This window comes from Gordionus sp. m RMFG-2023, chromosome 3, assembly GCF_954871325.1.
Source record: "Gordionus sp. m RMFG-2023 chromosome 3, tfGorSpeb1-WG-v2, whole genome shotgun sequence".
Lineage (NCBI taxonomy): Eukaryota > Metazoa > Nematomorpha > Gordioida > Chordodea > Parachordodidae > Gordionus > Gordionus sp. m RMFG-2023.
In genome coordinates this window covers 53,975,463-53,992,079 of record NC_088777.1, presented here as the reverse complement: position 1 = coordinate 53,992,079, position 16,617 = coordinate 53,975,463, and the positions used below count along the sequence as shown (strand labels likewise).

At 26.8% G+C, this 16,617-nt stretch overlaps 1 protein-coding gene across 1 annotated transcript; it reads right to left on the bottom strand.

The window, feature by feature from the left end:
- Positions 1–8: 8 nt before the first annotated feature.
- Positions 9–12,295, bottom strand: LOC135927114 (corticotropin-releasing factor receptor 1-like). Its single transcript, XM_065463052.1, has 8 exons — positions 12,212–12,295; positions 12,008–12,121; positions 9,341–9,477; positions 5,511–5,706; positions 2,782–2,938; positions 423–483; positions 147–216; positions 9–98 (listed from the first exon to the last, which is right to left on the bottom strand). The coding sequence occupies exons 1-8, from the start codon at positions 12,212–12,214 to the stop codon at positions 9–11; spliced, it is 828 nt and encodes a 275-aa protein (XP_065319124.1). The 5' UTR covers positions 12,215–12,295.
- Between the last annotated feature and the right edge of the window lie 4,322 nt (positions 12,296–16,617).

Sequence of the window (16,617 nt, the reverse complement as noted above, 5' to 3'; positions counted from 1 at the left end):
TACCAAACTTACAAACAATTATGGGCTCGTCTTTGGCTCTTAGAATAAATTTTGTCCACCATTAATTTGAGTATTTTGACAAGTATATAAAAATTTATCTAAGAAAATAGAGTGGACAATTTAAATATATTTGTAAAAAAAAATACTAAAAGGACGATGAATATTGGCACGACATAAATGTAATGCAGAAGATTGATCTTCAAGATTAGAACGCATCTGAAAGATAAAAAAAAAGATTATAATCATATATAATCTATATTTTTTTTAGTCAATTTGTGACCTTTTTTTTTCAAACTCATAATGAATCATTATTACAATATAAATGTCCTATCTACATTTTTAATACTAAAAGAAATGAAAAATGATTTTGAAAAAAAAAAATGACAAAAGTCTAAATTATAATATATTTATATAATATTTACGTGTGATGGTACATTATCTTGTTAGTCAAATACCAAATCACGGCAAATGCAAATGGTAGGCCTAAAAAAAGGGGGGAATGTACAATAATTAAGTCTACAATTTTTCGGTATCTTATAATCTATAACGTTTCTCCCTTTAAATGTATAGTCCTTACTCATTATTTTCCTATTATAACTAGTCCTGTATAGTTTTAATAGTGTTTTTAAACGACTCCTTTAGAGCCGATTCGATATTTTAGCCGGAAAAATATTGCCTAAGCCATGAAATTTCGATAATAGATGTCCGAACCATTGTTCCCTTCTACAAGCCAAATCTTCAGACTTGAGTAATATTATATTCTGGATGAAATTTTGAGTTAGCCCTTTAAAAACACATGTGTTTAATAAAGTTTTGTGCCGATCCAAATAAAAGAATTTAACTTAATTACGGATACTTAATCAAGGCGCGAAAATCGATTTTCTAAACCAAAAAAGGTGGAGAAGGTTATTTTTAAATTGGTTCAAGATAGACAATCGAAAAACGAAATTCATGGGGGAAAAAAATTGGTAACCTATATATTTTTCTTTTTAACAAAGAACTTTCATTGATGCACTTTTTAATATAAATTATTTTAGGGCATAAAATATGAGTGAATTCTCTAAATATTATGTAAACTGATTGCTTATTTCAACGTAAACTAGACCGGGATATACAGGCCATGGCCAATAAGTCTGGTCTAGTTGCAAAAATTCTAACATAGCCACGATATTCTCAAGACATCAAAAAATTTGGAGGCCTATAAGAAAGATTCTTTGCAGGTCTTCTGATAATTATATAAAACAAAATTTAAAATGTGTAAATTTCATTTTTTTTTTCAAATCTATCTCTACATAATTTTTTCTTTTAAATTCAATTTTCATGACTCATGAAAATTGAAGGAAGACATATATTTGATTAAAAATAATGTAGGATTTGAAAGATTTTTATATCAAAACAGAATCTTCTCTTCTCTGAAAGGAACATCATTCAAAAATTTCAACAATTATTCCATTATATTGTAATGTTTATGAACATGTGGAAAGTTATAGTATTTATCTAGACAAATATTACAATTTTAATTAAATATTCACAAATAAATGATCCAAGTTTTAAACCCATTGAAGTCATTTATTAAGAATTATGGATGCTTCATGCAAAAATTCGTTAACGCCTGTTACTTAGAGGTCAGGCCCTCTCCAATCTCTTGCACGCTTTAACAATCTTCCACGAAACAAGTAAATTTATTCCCCAGATGACCGTGGAGTATAGACCAATTCCTTAATCTATATGTCCCAAAAAGTTATTTTAAAAATGTTAATCAAATACACTTAAAAATTTCGCTTATATTAATAGATAAAAATATTTTACGATATCTTTTTTAAAATTAATGGTTTACTTTCTGCTAAAATAAATAATATCTATACATAATTTTAAATAATTCATTGCTGGGCGCCTGGAGAGGATCGATTAAGATTTTAGAGGTCGGCACGAACCCAGAATTAGATTGTTTGTTCATCCTGGAGGGAAAATCGAATCCCCTTCGCCCAGGAAAACAATATTATAAGACTTGTCCGACTCCCAAGTAATTCTTATAAAGGGAATAGATATTAACGCTTTAAAAATTTTTTAAAAACTTCTGACCCAGCCCAATGTACAAGTTATCTGGCAAATTCTAATTTAGCCAGATCGCAGGGCCGACCTCCAATTAATATTAAAATAAAAAAATTTAATAACATATAACATATATGCTACATTTCATGAAATTTATTATGCTTATAAAGAAGAATACATAACTTATAAAAATATAAGGATACAGTCAGTATTGGTTAAATCACTAAAATTTTGTAAACTGCCAAGTTTTAATACTAAAAAAAATGATCTTAATCTTCAAAGTTGGCAATCAACTTAGAAGATCTAAGCTAATTTTTTTAGGTTATAAGATGGGCTAGGTCATATAGTAATTGGCCCTAGTTAGGGTGACTAAGCATCACTAAATACAGTATTTAGTCTCCTTTTCTCCCAATCATCATTATTTTCCCATAAATTTCGTTTTTACTCACCTGCGTTTAACCAAATTTTCTGCCAAAAAACTAGTGTTGTTTAAACTACTCGTTTTAAACCGATTTTTTAAACGGCTAACTCAATATTTTAGCTAGAAAAATATTGCCTAAGCCTCGAGATTACGATAATATATGTAAAGACCTTTGTTCCTTCTATGAGCAACTAAATTTTCAGACTGGCGTAGTATTTTTCTGGATGAAATATTGAGTTTTACCGTGCCGTTAAACGACACCTACAAAAAAATACATTTAAGAAAATTTATATTTTTAGAAAACTTACCCCATCCAATGATGTAGTAATATTTCATGGAGAACACTTTCCCCGGAAAGTCAATTATCAAAACCTGGTAGAGGTATATGCCCTCCACGAACATCCAAAAGAATGTCGTAGTGTGGAAGTAGATGTAGAATGTTGATAAGGTGTTGCAAATCGATACCTAATAAATATTTAATATTTTAAAAATGATATGTAGACCAGCATTGTTCCTAATATACTAATTCCTCTTTTATTTTTTTTAGTGGTTATTCTCAAAATAATTTTCAAACATATGATTGTTAAACAAAATATATAATATAAGAATTTATCTATACAGCATAGACGTAGCTAAGGGTAAAGGATGGGCGGCTCGGGCCCTCTTCAGAAATTTGTCTGATGAGTAAAAGTTACGATGTCTACTATAATGTCTCGCCTTTATAGGGAAAACATATTTAATAGTCTTCCCTTCCCTGCCAATATCCTGGACTCCAATGAATAAGATTGATTATTATAAAAATCATATAAAATGACTCCAAGGAATAAGGCTGCATTCATAGTAGGATCCGATCCGACACGATTTAACAGCTGATCGATTAACCAATTTTTATTTATTAAAACCAATATTTCTTAGATTATTATCATGTATGGAATTAAAGATAAAATAAAAATTATTTTACAAAAAATTGATCTCATAAACAGATTTTAAAAATCAATCAGCTGTTGTCGTATCGAATTCCCTTATGAATGCGGCCTAAATAAAGAAAACTTAATAGCGAATCAGGTGTAGAGCATGTCAAAATAAATTGGCAATAGATTTTAAATTGATGTATGAAATATAGGCCCTAGTAATGCTGTTAAAAAGCCCGATTAGGGTCAATTTTTAATAAACGGCCCTGTTGAAATTTTAGCCAAAATAATATTGTGTAAACCTCAAGATTTAGGCAAGTAGACGCCTAAACCTTTCTATCATCCACGAGCAAGATCATCAGGTTTACACGATATTATTTTGGTCATAATCTTGATCAGGCTTTTTAGCAACACTAGGCCCTAGCTCATGAGCTCCAATATATATGATTAATGGAACAAAATTAATAAGCGCGCAAGAAACATATGGCACTGAGTTAGGGGAATCGATTTTAATTGGTAATCTGAGAGGCAGAATCTCATTACAAAAATCTGAAGAGTGACATAATAGGGTTCTTGAAAAATTGCAAGGTAGGTTAATATACGAAGAGAGTAACACATGATGGGGAAGAGAAGATGTTGGAAGAATAAAAAGAGATTATATAAAACCTGGGAATGGTTGATAAAACCACAAGGTTACCGTAGCTTATATCATGGGTATAGTTAAGAGAGGTGTAAAAGTAAGAGATAGCAATATGTATGAGAGATATTGTGAAGGACACAAGATTGATAAAGGACATATTAGGGAAAGAAATAAAGAAAATTGAGAAATATATTAAATAGATGGCATGAGTACAATGAGGAGCTATTAAATTCGGGACAGGAAATAAAGAGACTCAATGGCAGGAGTTTTATTAGAAGTGTTTAGAAAAGTATATAAATATTTTTTTAAATGGTTTTAAAGCTCTAGTAGTGCTGATATAAATTAGACTTAGTAGATATGTTAGCAAAGTTTAGCCGACTCTTGTAAAATGTAAAACATATAAATAGATGGTAAGGGCTCCATATACTAAATAAAAGAAACAGTAACTACTGGGTCATCAAATTAATGATTTACTTTGAGTTAATAGATAAAAATATTAAAATATTTTAGGAACTGATTTACATGTTACAGTATGTGTTTTAACAAAATTCACGAATATTAGAAAAAACACATATATATTTTATCAACATGAATAAGACCTTCCATGTTCCCGTCAACTAAATCGGAGAAGTCTCAGGAATAACTTAGCGTACTTCAAACTTATTACAACTAATTTTCCATGATCCAAATATATAAGTCTACACAACTCTTATTTATCAGCTCGTAAACAAAATACGAAATGGTTTTATTGAAAATGACTGCATTGCACTCTGTTAGTGAGTGAGGAAAAGATAGTTGAATGAATGGGAGAGAGATAAAGAAAACTGAGTTATATATAAGAATGGGTATAAAATACAAGAAAATAAAAATTATTATAATAATTCATGGTTTATATTGATGGTTTGAATGTAAAAATCATATGGTTTCAAATATTTAGAATCGACATTTTCTAATAAGTTAGGGCTTTGCACGATTAACCAAAAGATGGGATAACTACGGGACGAGTAAAATAGCAAGAATATTATATAATTTAAGCTTTAACATTAATAAACGGAGCAGAAAGATGGAGATGTTATAAGGGTTCCAATCGACGCAAAACTCGGTGGGAATATGAATATGATGGTGCCTCAGATAAAGAATGGGAATAATATGTAGGTTGACGAGTGGAAAGTTTAAACAGACAAATCTTAAAGAAAATGTGACATCGAAATGTAAGCTTATTAAGATGGATAGAAATATAGTCATAAACTTTTATCCCGAAAAATTTGTAAATATATAATCTTGTTGATAGTTACATTGATCGTTATGCAAATAAATAATTTTGGGTTGATAAGAAGTTAGCTGACATCCAAACACTTTTATAAAGAAGCATTTGTTACTTCCTTTCACTTCAGATTTTTCAGATATATTAATATAAACGAAAAATCTATCTAAATAAAGTTTCAAATGATAATACCCCTCCCCAAAAAATGATTCCATAACGAACTTTGGACAAATGGAAAGGGCGCGGCTGATAAGGTTGTTTCAATTCCGCTAACAGTTGAGATATAGATATAATCTTGTGTCCTGCCATGGCAGTGCGGTTTCTGAAGACCTCGTAAAACAGCAGCCAACAAATCTCGCTCAACAGGAAGGACATTATCAAATGGGAGTGTATTTTGTTGCGGGAGCATCTTAGCTTTCTGAGCAATCAAAATAAATATTATTTAGCATTTTTAATACATTTAAAAAAGAAAGTATATAACTAACCCCCTATGGGTTAATCTCTGTTTAATTGGTCAATTTGATTAATGTCTTCTTTATTTTTCAAAATTCCCTTTTTTTTTAAATAAAAATAACGTTTAAGCAGAGGTGCACTAAATGCCAGCAAAAAAATTTAATAAAACATTTATATAACAAAATGATTTTTGTAATTATTATTATGAAAACCATACCCTTATTATTATTTTAATTGTATCCTTAACCTTGTTAAATCGTAATTTGGTTGTTTTTTGGCTCTCTGATACAATGACATTAAATACCAAACTAGGCTAATGATTCACTTATTTAAAGTGTATACATTAAGTCATTTAGACTAAATATCTCTTATTTATTTGAAATGCTTTTTTATTACCTCCATGTATACACACCATGGGCGTAGCCAGGGGAGGGGGGACAAGGAGAAATCCCCCCCTTTCAAAAATTTATCACTTTTTGTAAATATCATTTATAGCTAATAAAAAACATCCCCCTTAGCCCCCTTTCACTCTTTGACCCTCAAAAATGTATGCATATATCTTAAACAATAATTTGAAAGAAAGAAATGTAAAAGTTGATATTTTTTTATAAAACTATTCATCATAATTTATACAATTTTGGGAAAATAAATATGTAAAATGAACCAAAAATGTTTTTTAATAAATGTAATATAAGCCAAAGATAAGTCTTAAGACAAAAGGGAAATGTATTATAATTATTAATAATAGATCCATTAAATTACTAAATAATATAATATATCAAATATAATTTTTTATAAAGTGAGTAATTTTAATTTATTTATCTTAATAAAAGTAAAATATAATTATAAAACTATTGATAAAATTAAATCATAAATTAAATAAAAATATTAAAGCACAATACATACAGTGTACTATTATATGTCTTAGATTTACAGTATATCTAATTTTATCAATTATCACATGACAATCAAGTTTTTGCCAATACAGCGAATTATATATTTTACAGAAAACTATAAATTATTGATAAGGATATCAGAAAATATCTTTTGAAAACATTACGGCATGAATAATATGAAAATTAATTTTTAATATCATTTATATTTTAAATAAATAGATGGCGTTAAATAATTGAGTGCAAATTGTTGTTGTTATATTTATTATCAAGAGCATTGATTAGTAAAATTTGTTAAAATGTTAACTGTAATATATTCTCTAACTGTCACATATGTCTGTAAAAGTGGAATTTTACCTAGTATTTTACTAATTCTATATAATAGAGGAATATTAACTATATGTCTACTTACTTTTATAAATAAATTTCTTATAATTGTTTGAAATAAATTAATACCATGCTTTTATCATTGGCTTTTATATTAATGAATATACAAGTTATTTATTATATTATTTATAAACTAGTAAAAATATATTTCATATTTGTTCCAGACTTATTCCCCCCCCCCTAGGAAAATCCTAGCTACGCCTACGATACACACTTTTTATGTATTTTAATGAATGAATTAGAGGTAAGGGTGTGGTTTAAGCCAACAGGGATGCCCACTCGTTGATTTAATTTTTCTAAGCCGCTAAGCCCACCCATTAATTTTTCTTAATATCGGCCCATTTTTCTAAAGATTTGTCTAACCAGCTCATCCGCCCAATGTTTAAAAAATTATAAAAAAAACCGTTGATTTTGGCCCTATATTTATTGAAATGTATTTTTTATTTAAACTTATAAAATATGTCTCCTATTTATAATGATTATTTAATTTAAAAAAATAATTGAATATTAATAATCACAACTCTCTTCTACTCATTTCACTCCGAAAAAAATAATATACCGGCCCATCGTCCATCTATTGTTTTAGAAATATTTTTAAATGCGCCCAAGATATATTTTTTAAAAAAATATTAAAAAGGCGTGGTGTTTTTATTATTAGATGCTACTAAGTTAGGACTATGTCAGTTTTTTTTTGAACTTATTTTATATCAAAAATATAAAATGATGAGTTAGAAATGGAGAAATTAGTTTACTTAAATTTGGCATATCTGCAGTTAGCGTCACTAGGGGAGGGAGGAGAGCGCAGAGGCTAGAGCCCCCGGAAAAATTTAGAGAACCCTCTCAAAATTTGTAAAAAAAATTTTTTATACTAAATGTAATTTTGAAAATATTAGCTAAAAAAAATTATGTATAATATTACGAAAATAAAAATATTCGCCTGTATATAAGTGACAAAGAAGATTATCATCCTGTTCTAGGGATGCTCTTAAGATCTTTCCATAAATTCTCAATACGTTGAGTATGGGTCGATATATCATTTAGGTTGTAATTAACCTAGTAACGATCATATCCATAAAAAAAATAATATTAAAAATTTCCTCAAGATTTAATGATTTACCAAAATGATCTTTTTTATAAATTTTCTTTTTTTGAATGAAATTTTTTTTGATTGACACTTTTCCTATTTTGATTTGACATTTCCTCTTTTGTTAGACACTTCTTTTTTGATCGTGGGACTTTTCCATTTTGATTGACACTGTTACTTTTTTTGATGGAACCTTTTCCTTTTCTGTTTGACACTTTTCCTGTTTTGGCCGGACTTTTTCCCTAAGCCTTTGGGACTTTTCTTCTTTTGATTGACACTTTTTCTTTTTTGATAGTGGGACTTTTCCCAGTTTGATTGACATTGTTACTTTTTTTTGATGGAACCTTTTCCTTTTTTGTTTAACACTTTTCCTGTTTTAGTAGCACTTTTTCCTAAGCCTTTGAGACTTTTCCTCTTTTGATTGACACTTTTCCTTTTTTTATTTGACATTTTCCTCTTTTGTTTGACACTTCTTGTTTGATCGTGGGACTTTTTCATTTTGATTGACACTGTTACTTTTTTTGATTGAACCTTTTCCTCTTCTGTTTAACAGTTTCCCTGTTTTAGTAGCACTTCTTCCTAAGCCTTTAAGACTTTTCCTCTATTGATTGACACTTTTCCTTTCTTTCTTTCTTTTTGTCTTTCTTTCTTTTCTTAAAAAAAAATCAATATTGGGAAGAGCGTTCTTAATATTACCATTGGAATCCTAGAAGCTGTGCTAAATTTTAAAGGTTCTACGCATTTGCATACAATTTTTAACATTTTATAATACGAACAGAAATGATGATTTATATTTTCTTACAATAGTTTCATTCCACGTGCAAGGAACGCATCCATCTCCGTTTATGACTTATACTTTCCATTATTTTCGGAAAGTTAAATAATGGTGGAAAAAAATATTACATTTTTTGTATATGTAATTTTATGGCCTTTTAAACATTTTAAGATTCTCTTAATTAATTTTTAGCATGTTATCTAAATCTTATGGTTATTTATATTTAATCAATTTTCAAGATGGGGGGGGGGGTGAGTTACCAATATATCTTCTCAATATTACTCATTGTCTAATACATTAAATTAATGCAAATCATCTATCCGATGATTCTATTCCCCTCTTGTTTTGAACGGATAATAAATTTTGGCTATAATCATTTTCTTTTTTCTTCCATCTCCTACTACGCCAAAGATTTCAAAATATTAATGATTTTTTTTAAAGACTGTTAATTTTTATATACTTGTAGGATATAAGGATAAAGAAAGCCGTGGAGAGGCAAATGATCGAAAGTCCGTACCCGACAAAGTATATCGTTAGGGCTGCATTTATCTTTACAGCAGTACGACCGTCTTCAGTTCCATAATGCTTGATGATGGACTATATATATATAATATTTTTCTTATATATTTTTTTTTATAACGCTAAAACTTGATATTTGAATTAACATTAATTTCCATCCTTGATATTATCTATATTTTTCTTTACCAATTCCCGTTCAAATTCATAGCTACGATATTATATTAGTAGGCATGTTTTGTATAATAAAAACTTTTAAACTGTATTTTCTCTTACTTTTTTTTAAAAACAAGTAATGATTTCCAAGCCCCTACTCTCAGGGCCCGTTTAATATAAGAGGGCTGAGTGTGCCTCTTGTGGATATGATCCACTGATTGACAGTAATTTGCCCTACTGTCAAAGTACGTTTTTAATTTTTTTGCATAAGTTTTATTAATCATTATAGCTTGTTTTTACCTTAATTATACATTGAAAAATACAAATAATCTTAAAATCTTTTTACACAAGTTATAGTTTTTTTTTATTTAGCCCACACAACACACTAGAGATCTGCAAAGGCCTATATAACAAAATCAGGTTGGGGCTGGGTCGGGCTGAATATTTTTTGAGAAAATTCGGACCGGGTCGGGTCGGGTCGGGTCGGGTCTTAGACCTAAATTTATCAACTTTATGTTGAATTTTTTTATGTAAAATAAAAATATTTCATTTTATTTATAGAAAACAAGACGCAATATAACATATATATCGTTTATTTTGAGTAATTATAAAAATTAATTTCTATCGTTTAAATAAATTATGGCCGGGCAAAACTTTAGAAAAAAAAAATTAGACCCGATCACCACAACATACTTGCATCCCATTTGTGCTCCTCTTCCAAATCAATAGCCTCAGCACTCTTGAGAATATATTTATTTATATACATTTACTTGAAAAATTACACCCCCCCCTCCTTATTTTCCCTCACCTCTATTTAGAAATAAATATCCATATCTACAAAAGTCACTTTAGACAATAAATTTCACTTCATTTTTATATAGTATATTGTTATGAATATTTTTTTTTTAGTAGAATTATTATTCTAATGTGTTAAATTTAAAATATTTATGCCAGGGCTTTCTGCTTCAACGTACCCTGGCCTTTTTCTGCTTGCACCACTTTTTAGCGGGTCACGTAAATTTATATTTTTAAATATATCATTGGAAAAAAAATTTTATCATATACATTAGGTAAATTAACGGACTGCCATTTGAGATATAAGCAATAATTTTAGTTTATATTCCCAAAACTGTGTGTTTTAGTTGTAATAACTTCAAAATCTGTAAGATAAAAATTTAATTTTAATTTCTTTTACTCTATATTTCGTTTTAAGAAATATTTTGATTTTTCGTAAATTATCCATTTATAAATTTAATAATATATATATAAAAAAATATGTTTATATTGCTGGAAGAATATTGGAAATTGGAACTGATCTTATCTTACCCATATTTAACATTTCTTTTTAAAATGATACTAATTGATATCAATTTTAAAAAATGAACTAACAAATATATATATATTAATAATTATAATTGAATAAAAAAAGAAAAAATAATTAAAATTAAAATTTGGCCTCTAAATTAGTTATATATATATATAGTTTAGTTTAGTTTATTTTAAAAAAGTTTTAATTATCAACCTTTTTCTCTTCTCTTCTTTTCTTATAATTTAAAAATGAAAATTATTTAAAATTAGAAATAAGCACGGCATTACTGCTTGTAAAAATAAAGGGGGTATAGTTTAGACTTAGATCGAAAAAAGTGAACAATAAATAAAGTTTTAACGATTCTGGCGGATGAAGAGGTATAAAAATCATAATATAATAGTAACATTTAATGATAATCAATCCAATGTATATCGAGGTTTTAAATAAAATGTGATAAATAACTTTTATGACTGAGAATATATTTTAATAATAAAAATCGTTGCAATGATGGGGTAGTTTTTAAGTTAGAAATCAGAAAATACACTCAGGGATGGCAGAAAATGGTTCTAAATCTGGGCATGTTTAAAGGCAGTCATCAGATGGCTTTTAGAAATGACGATTAATGGGAAAATCACGGGAGAAATTTTTGATTCTGAATAAGGAGAAGAAGAGAGTTTACCGTTATAATGACTGAAAGTTTGGATAGCCAGAATACAAGATCAGTGTGCTTTTGGAGATTTTTTAAGATAAAGATGTGAGTATTTGGAGATTCAAAATTTTGGGATAGTAAAACTTGGAAAAATTATGTAGAATATGCATGACTACGTTAAAATGACGGTTCATCAAGAGAAGTAACATAAATTAGAAGTTTAGATATTTCAGATTCAGACATAAAAAAATAGAGAATTTGGTGCGTTACCCGAAAAAGCAAAAACCGCCGGAAGTTTATAGCGGAGAAAAAGATTATAACGCTGGTAGTAAATAAAAGAGAAGTTAGCGAAAGAATAATTTTGACTGTATTAACACGAGAGACAGGGATAACAAGGCATGAAAAAAATAATAAAATAATTTTAGCGCTTTATTAGGGAATTTCCTAATCATTACAAAAAGAATAAAAGAACAAATTCGTGAAATGTTAATTTAAACTTGATTATCTTTCAAATTGCTCGTCCATTGTTTCATGGGATTCAAGGTATCGTTCCAATATTCTGCGGCTTCTTCCTGATGTGCCACATAGATTATATCTAATCCTTGATCATCCTTGAATCACGATAATTCGTTTTACAATATACAACATTTATATATTGATAAAATAAAAACTAAATGATAAGAAAAGGGCTATATATATACCATAATTTATATTTTTCTTTGTCAATTCCACTGTAGAAAGAATTAGGAAGATTGTTTTTAAAATTTTAGGGGATCATTTTTGAGAGAATTCTTGAAATCGATTTATATCATTATAAAACTTTATAAATCCTTTTTTTTTAAAAAAAATCGTTTTTGGTCATCAAATTGGTTTTTATTGAATTATATGATAATTTTTAGACTTTTCATATTAAATTCTTTTTTTCTCTTCAAAATGAATTAAATATATATTAAATAATTAAATACTATGTATATGATATTAATGTTATTTGTAAAATTATAAAAACGGTTTAACTTGGACTATTATAAAAAATTAATTTTAAATTGATGTGAAAATTAGGATATTTTTAAATAAATAATTTATAATAAAATATAATGCTTATTTAATTTTTAAAAAATAATATATGTCATGTATAGTCATAAAATAATTGAAATGACAAATATAATTTTCCTTAATGCAAAATCACTTTTTATTTTTATATTTTTTAAATAATTTTTATAAGTTTTCAATTATAAAATTATTAACCTTTAGGGGGTGAGGAAAGTATATTTTATCTTTCTTGTGTAATTAATAATTTTAATTGAAAAATTATTAATTAATCCCTTCAGTTGGCAAATAGGAATGATATAGGTGGGGTGGGGGGGGGGGGGGGTCAGTAAATTCCAAATCATTATCGAATCTCCATCTCAGAATTGTTATGTATTGTAATAAAATTCATGTTGAAGTATTAAATAGGAGATTATCCATATTAAAATACTTATGTATTAGCTTGTAGTAGCAACATAAGTATCTGTATGAGTGTTGGAAAAACTCCTCGTACTACTGAAAAGTTAAAGGTAGTATTTGTAGTAACGTTAAAAACCTTTTATAAGTAATATTTACAACATGAAAAAACCATTCCTACTATATATAATGATTAATTTCCGATAAATACTCTCTAGCAAGGTCAAACGTGTAAACAAATCCAAAAAAATTATTAATGTTTTTCAGTGTGGCTAACAGTTACTTTTGAAATGTAACCTGGCAGTTACATATTTTAAGTTACTTTAAGAGCACTAGTTTTTTCTATAATGCAAAAGCGATTTTGGTAAATTTTTATATTATTTAACCTTATAGAAAAAAAATAATGTGTTTAAATATAAATTTTGATTATAAAAACAATCAAGACAAAAAAAAATCATAAAATTAAATATTCCAAAAATAAGGATAAGATGCGGTATTTAAATATTTATAAATTTTCAAATTAAATGTTGGTATATATTAAAAATTTTAAAAATAGGATTTCGAATTTTTTTTTCTAGTGGATTAATGTATTCTCCAAGGAATTTAAATAAAACCTTCTATTTTTTTTTATATATTTAATATATATCACGGTGTTACCATTTATATATATATTTTTTTATATAAATATTAATGATAAAGTTAATTTAATTAGATAAAAGGTTTCATCATTCTCTAAAAATTTATATTTTCATTCGTCCGAAATTTAATCAAAGTATTCTAAAACCTAATTGATCATCTCTCTTTCTCTCTGTTCTCTATCGTTAAATTCTATTAAATTAAATATGTGTGTGTACAGCTTTCCATTATCTACCTAGATTAAAGATAGATTAATATTGAAAATATTGGTAGGAAAAAAATGTGAATCGCCAAGGTTATAGATAAACAAATGAAAAATTAGCGGATTTGTTTAAAATTTGTATTGTCAAAAATCTATATAATGAATAAAAGAAAGAAAGAAAGAAAGAAAGAAAGAAAGAACAATTGATATTAAAGGGCATGACTAAAATATGAATCGCTAAAAATTATGAATTGATAGGTAAATCACAAATTGCGCAAATTAATGTTAAATTAAGATTAAAAAATTGTTAAATTTATAAAAAAAACTAAGATGCAATTTGCCGTGACTAATTTTTAAATTAACATGACTGCGCGAGTTGTGGTAATTAATATTAAATTAAAATGTTTAAACTGCGAATCGCCGTAATTAATTTTTGATTTGAAATGATTAAGTTGAGGAATAAGTTCCCAGCATGATGATCAAATTTAATTATCAAATATCTCACTATAGGGGGAGTACGCAATGGGTTTTATCTGGTTCAGCCGATTTTATTTAAAAAACCAGGCATGTTTAGAAATTCGAATTTAAATTCATAATATATTTGTTGGCATATAAAATAGGAAGAGTTTAAAAAATAATAAAATTGCTATTATATCAAATTTATAACCCTCTTTTTACATTTTAAAAGGTTTCAAAGTTTATATATCATGTTTAAATATGATGAAAGTACAGAGTGGCGGCAGGCCTAGATAAAAACTATTAAATTTTATTTAAGACATAATAGATGAATTTAATATTATGATACAACATATCTAAATTTTGAAGTATATATAGTTTTATAAAATAATATAAAATAAAATGAATAAGTTAGTAAAATTTGCCATATATTTTTTAAAAGGTTTATGTAGAAATCGCTATTTTTTAAGAGGTCACTCAAATATTAAAATTATTTTAATTTTATTTTGATTAATATTATAATTTTATTTTAATTAATATTTTTTATTTTAATTTAATCTATTATTTTATTTTGCATTTTATTTCACGTCTACAACAAAATATATTTTTAGAAGATATTAATTATATTAGTAACTAGGGACTAGTAGACTCAGTGATAGTCAGATCAAAATTATTCTTACAAATATGATGTATTATAATATATTTATGTAATAAAATAAAATAAGTATTAATTGGCTACTATTATATATATAATTAAATCAATTCTATAAGATAATGCAATATAGAATTAGGAAAAAATAAAAAATAAATTATTAAAAATTTTACACATTTTTTATAAATTAAATAGTCCTTATTTTGCCATTTTTATAAACCAAATTAATTATTTATAATAAATATATATATTGAAATTAAATAGATTTTCTAAATATATATTTACATATTTCTGATTTATATATTTTGTAATAATATCTTATTTATGGATAATATAAATTATTATTATTTTTTGAATAAATAGTCTACGATCATAATCAATTTTATAATTAAAGATAAGAAATAAATGGTAAAACTTTATTATAAGTGATTTAATGTTTAAGTTTTCAAACCGCACAGCCTAAGGAATCCCTTTTCTTACGATAAAGAGTTTCTACTGCCATTAATCGCTCTAACTATCTAAGTTTTATCTTTTCTATTGAATAATCTTCCATGTCTATGCTTTCCTTCTTCCCTTCTCTTTCCTAATTTTCATTATTTTATCCCTTATTTTTTGTCGTAAATTCTATCTTTATATTTTTCATCTTTATTAATTATATCTTAGAAAAAAATTAATTATATGCTATTACCTATTCAAAGAAAAATATTTTGATGAAAGAACATTTTAATAGGTGGTAATCAACTATTTATTGTTTAATCGCTATCTAAATAGTAACCATGAGAGTTTATAGATTCAAACTGTATCAAAATGTTGTATGTGAAAAAATTTAAAATTTGATTAATCAACCAAAAGCAAATTAAATTTCTTGTAATAGATTAGAATCCGTTTTTCAGTTTTTTTTATATTTTTAACCTAAAAATATCGTTTATTTTTACTTTGCCTTACCTCCTGAATGCCGACCCTTCTTAAAAAAAATGAAGGCAAATGGCTCATGTCCCCCCTCTCACCAAGATGCTGATGACTTTATAAATTTTACGGATATATTATTTTGATTATTAAATACTAATCTTAAATGTTCCAAAGTTCAGTTCCGAAGGAGTTTATTTTTGACGCTATATAGGAATAGACATATAGTAGTCTTAAATTTAGGAAATGTGAATAAATTACTAAAGTATCCCAATTAAACCTATATATATATTTAACCCTTATAGAAGCTCATTTGTGAAAGGGAAGTTCGAAGATCAAAGTATTTTATTATAATTACGTTTTTTAATTAAAGCGATTGACGGGGTAACAATGTTAACGCGAATAATTTTTTAACCCTTGAGCACAAAGATTTTAAATTTGGTGTGAAGATGTATTTTTATATCTAATTTCATACCTATGTTCATCTTTTAAAAAACTTACCTGGTTTTTCTATTTTGTCAAAAAACTGTTTTTTACCCAAAAAATATAAAAATCATCCTCTAGTATATTTTGCTTTTACTAAAATATACATATCCTCAGGATTCAAATTTGGCACATATGTTCCTTAATGTATTTGTTATAAAATAAAATTTATCTGAAATCTATAGGGAAGTCACCACGCAATAACGATGTTTATAATATATGTCACCTTAGGGTAATAAAGCTGTTATGGGTCGGTTAAAATATATAATTACAGTAACACCAAATAATATATTAAACGGATTCTTAGCTTGTGGCATATAATATATCCC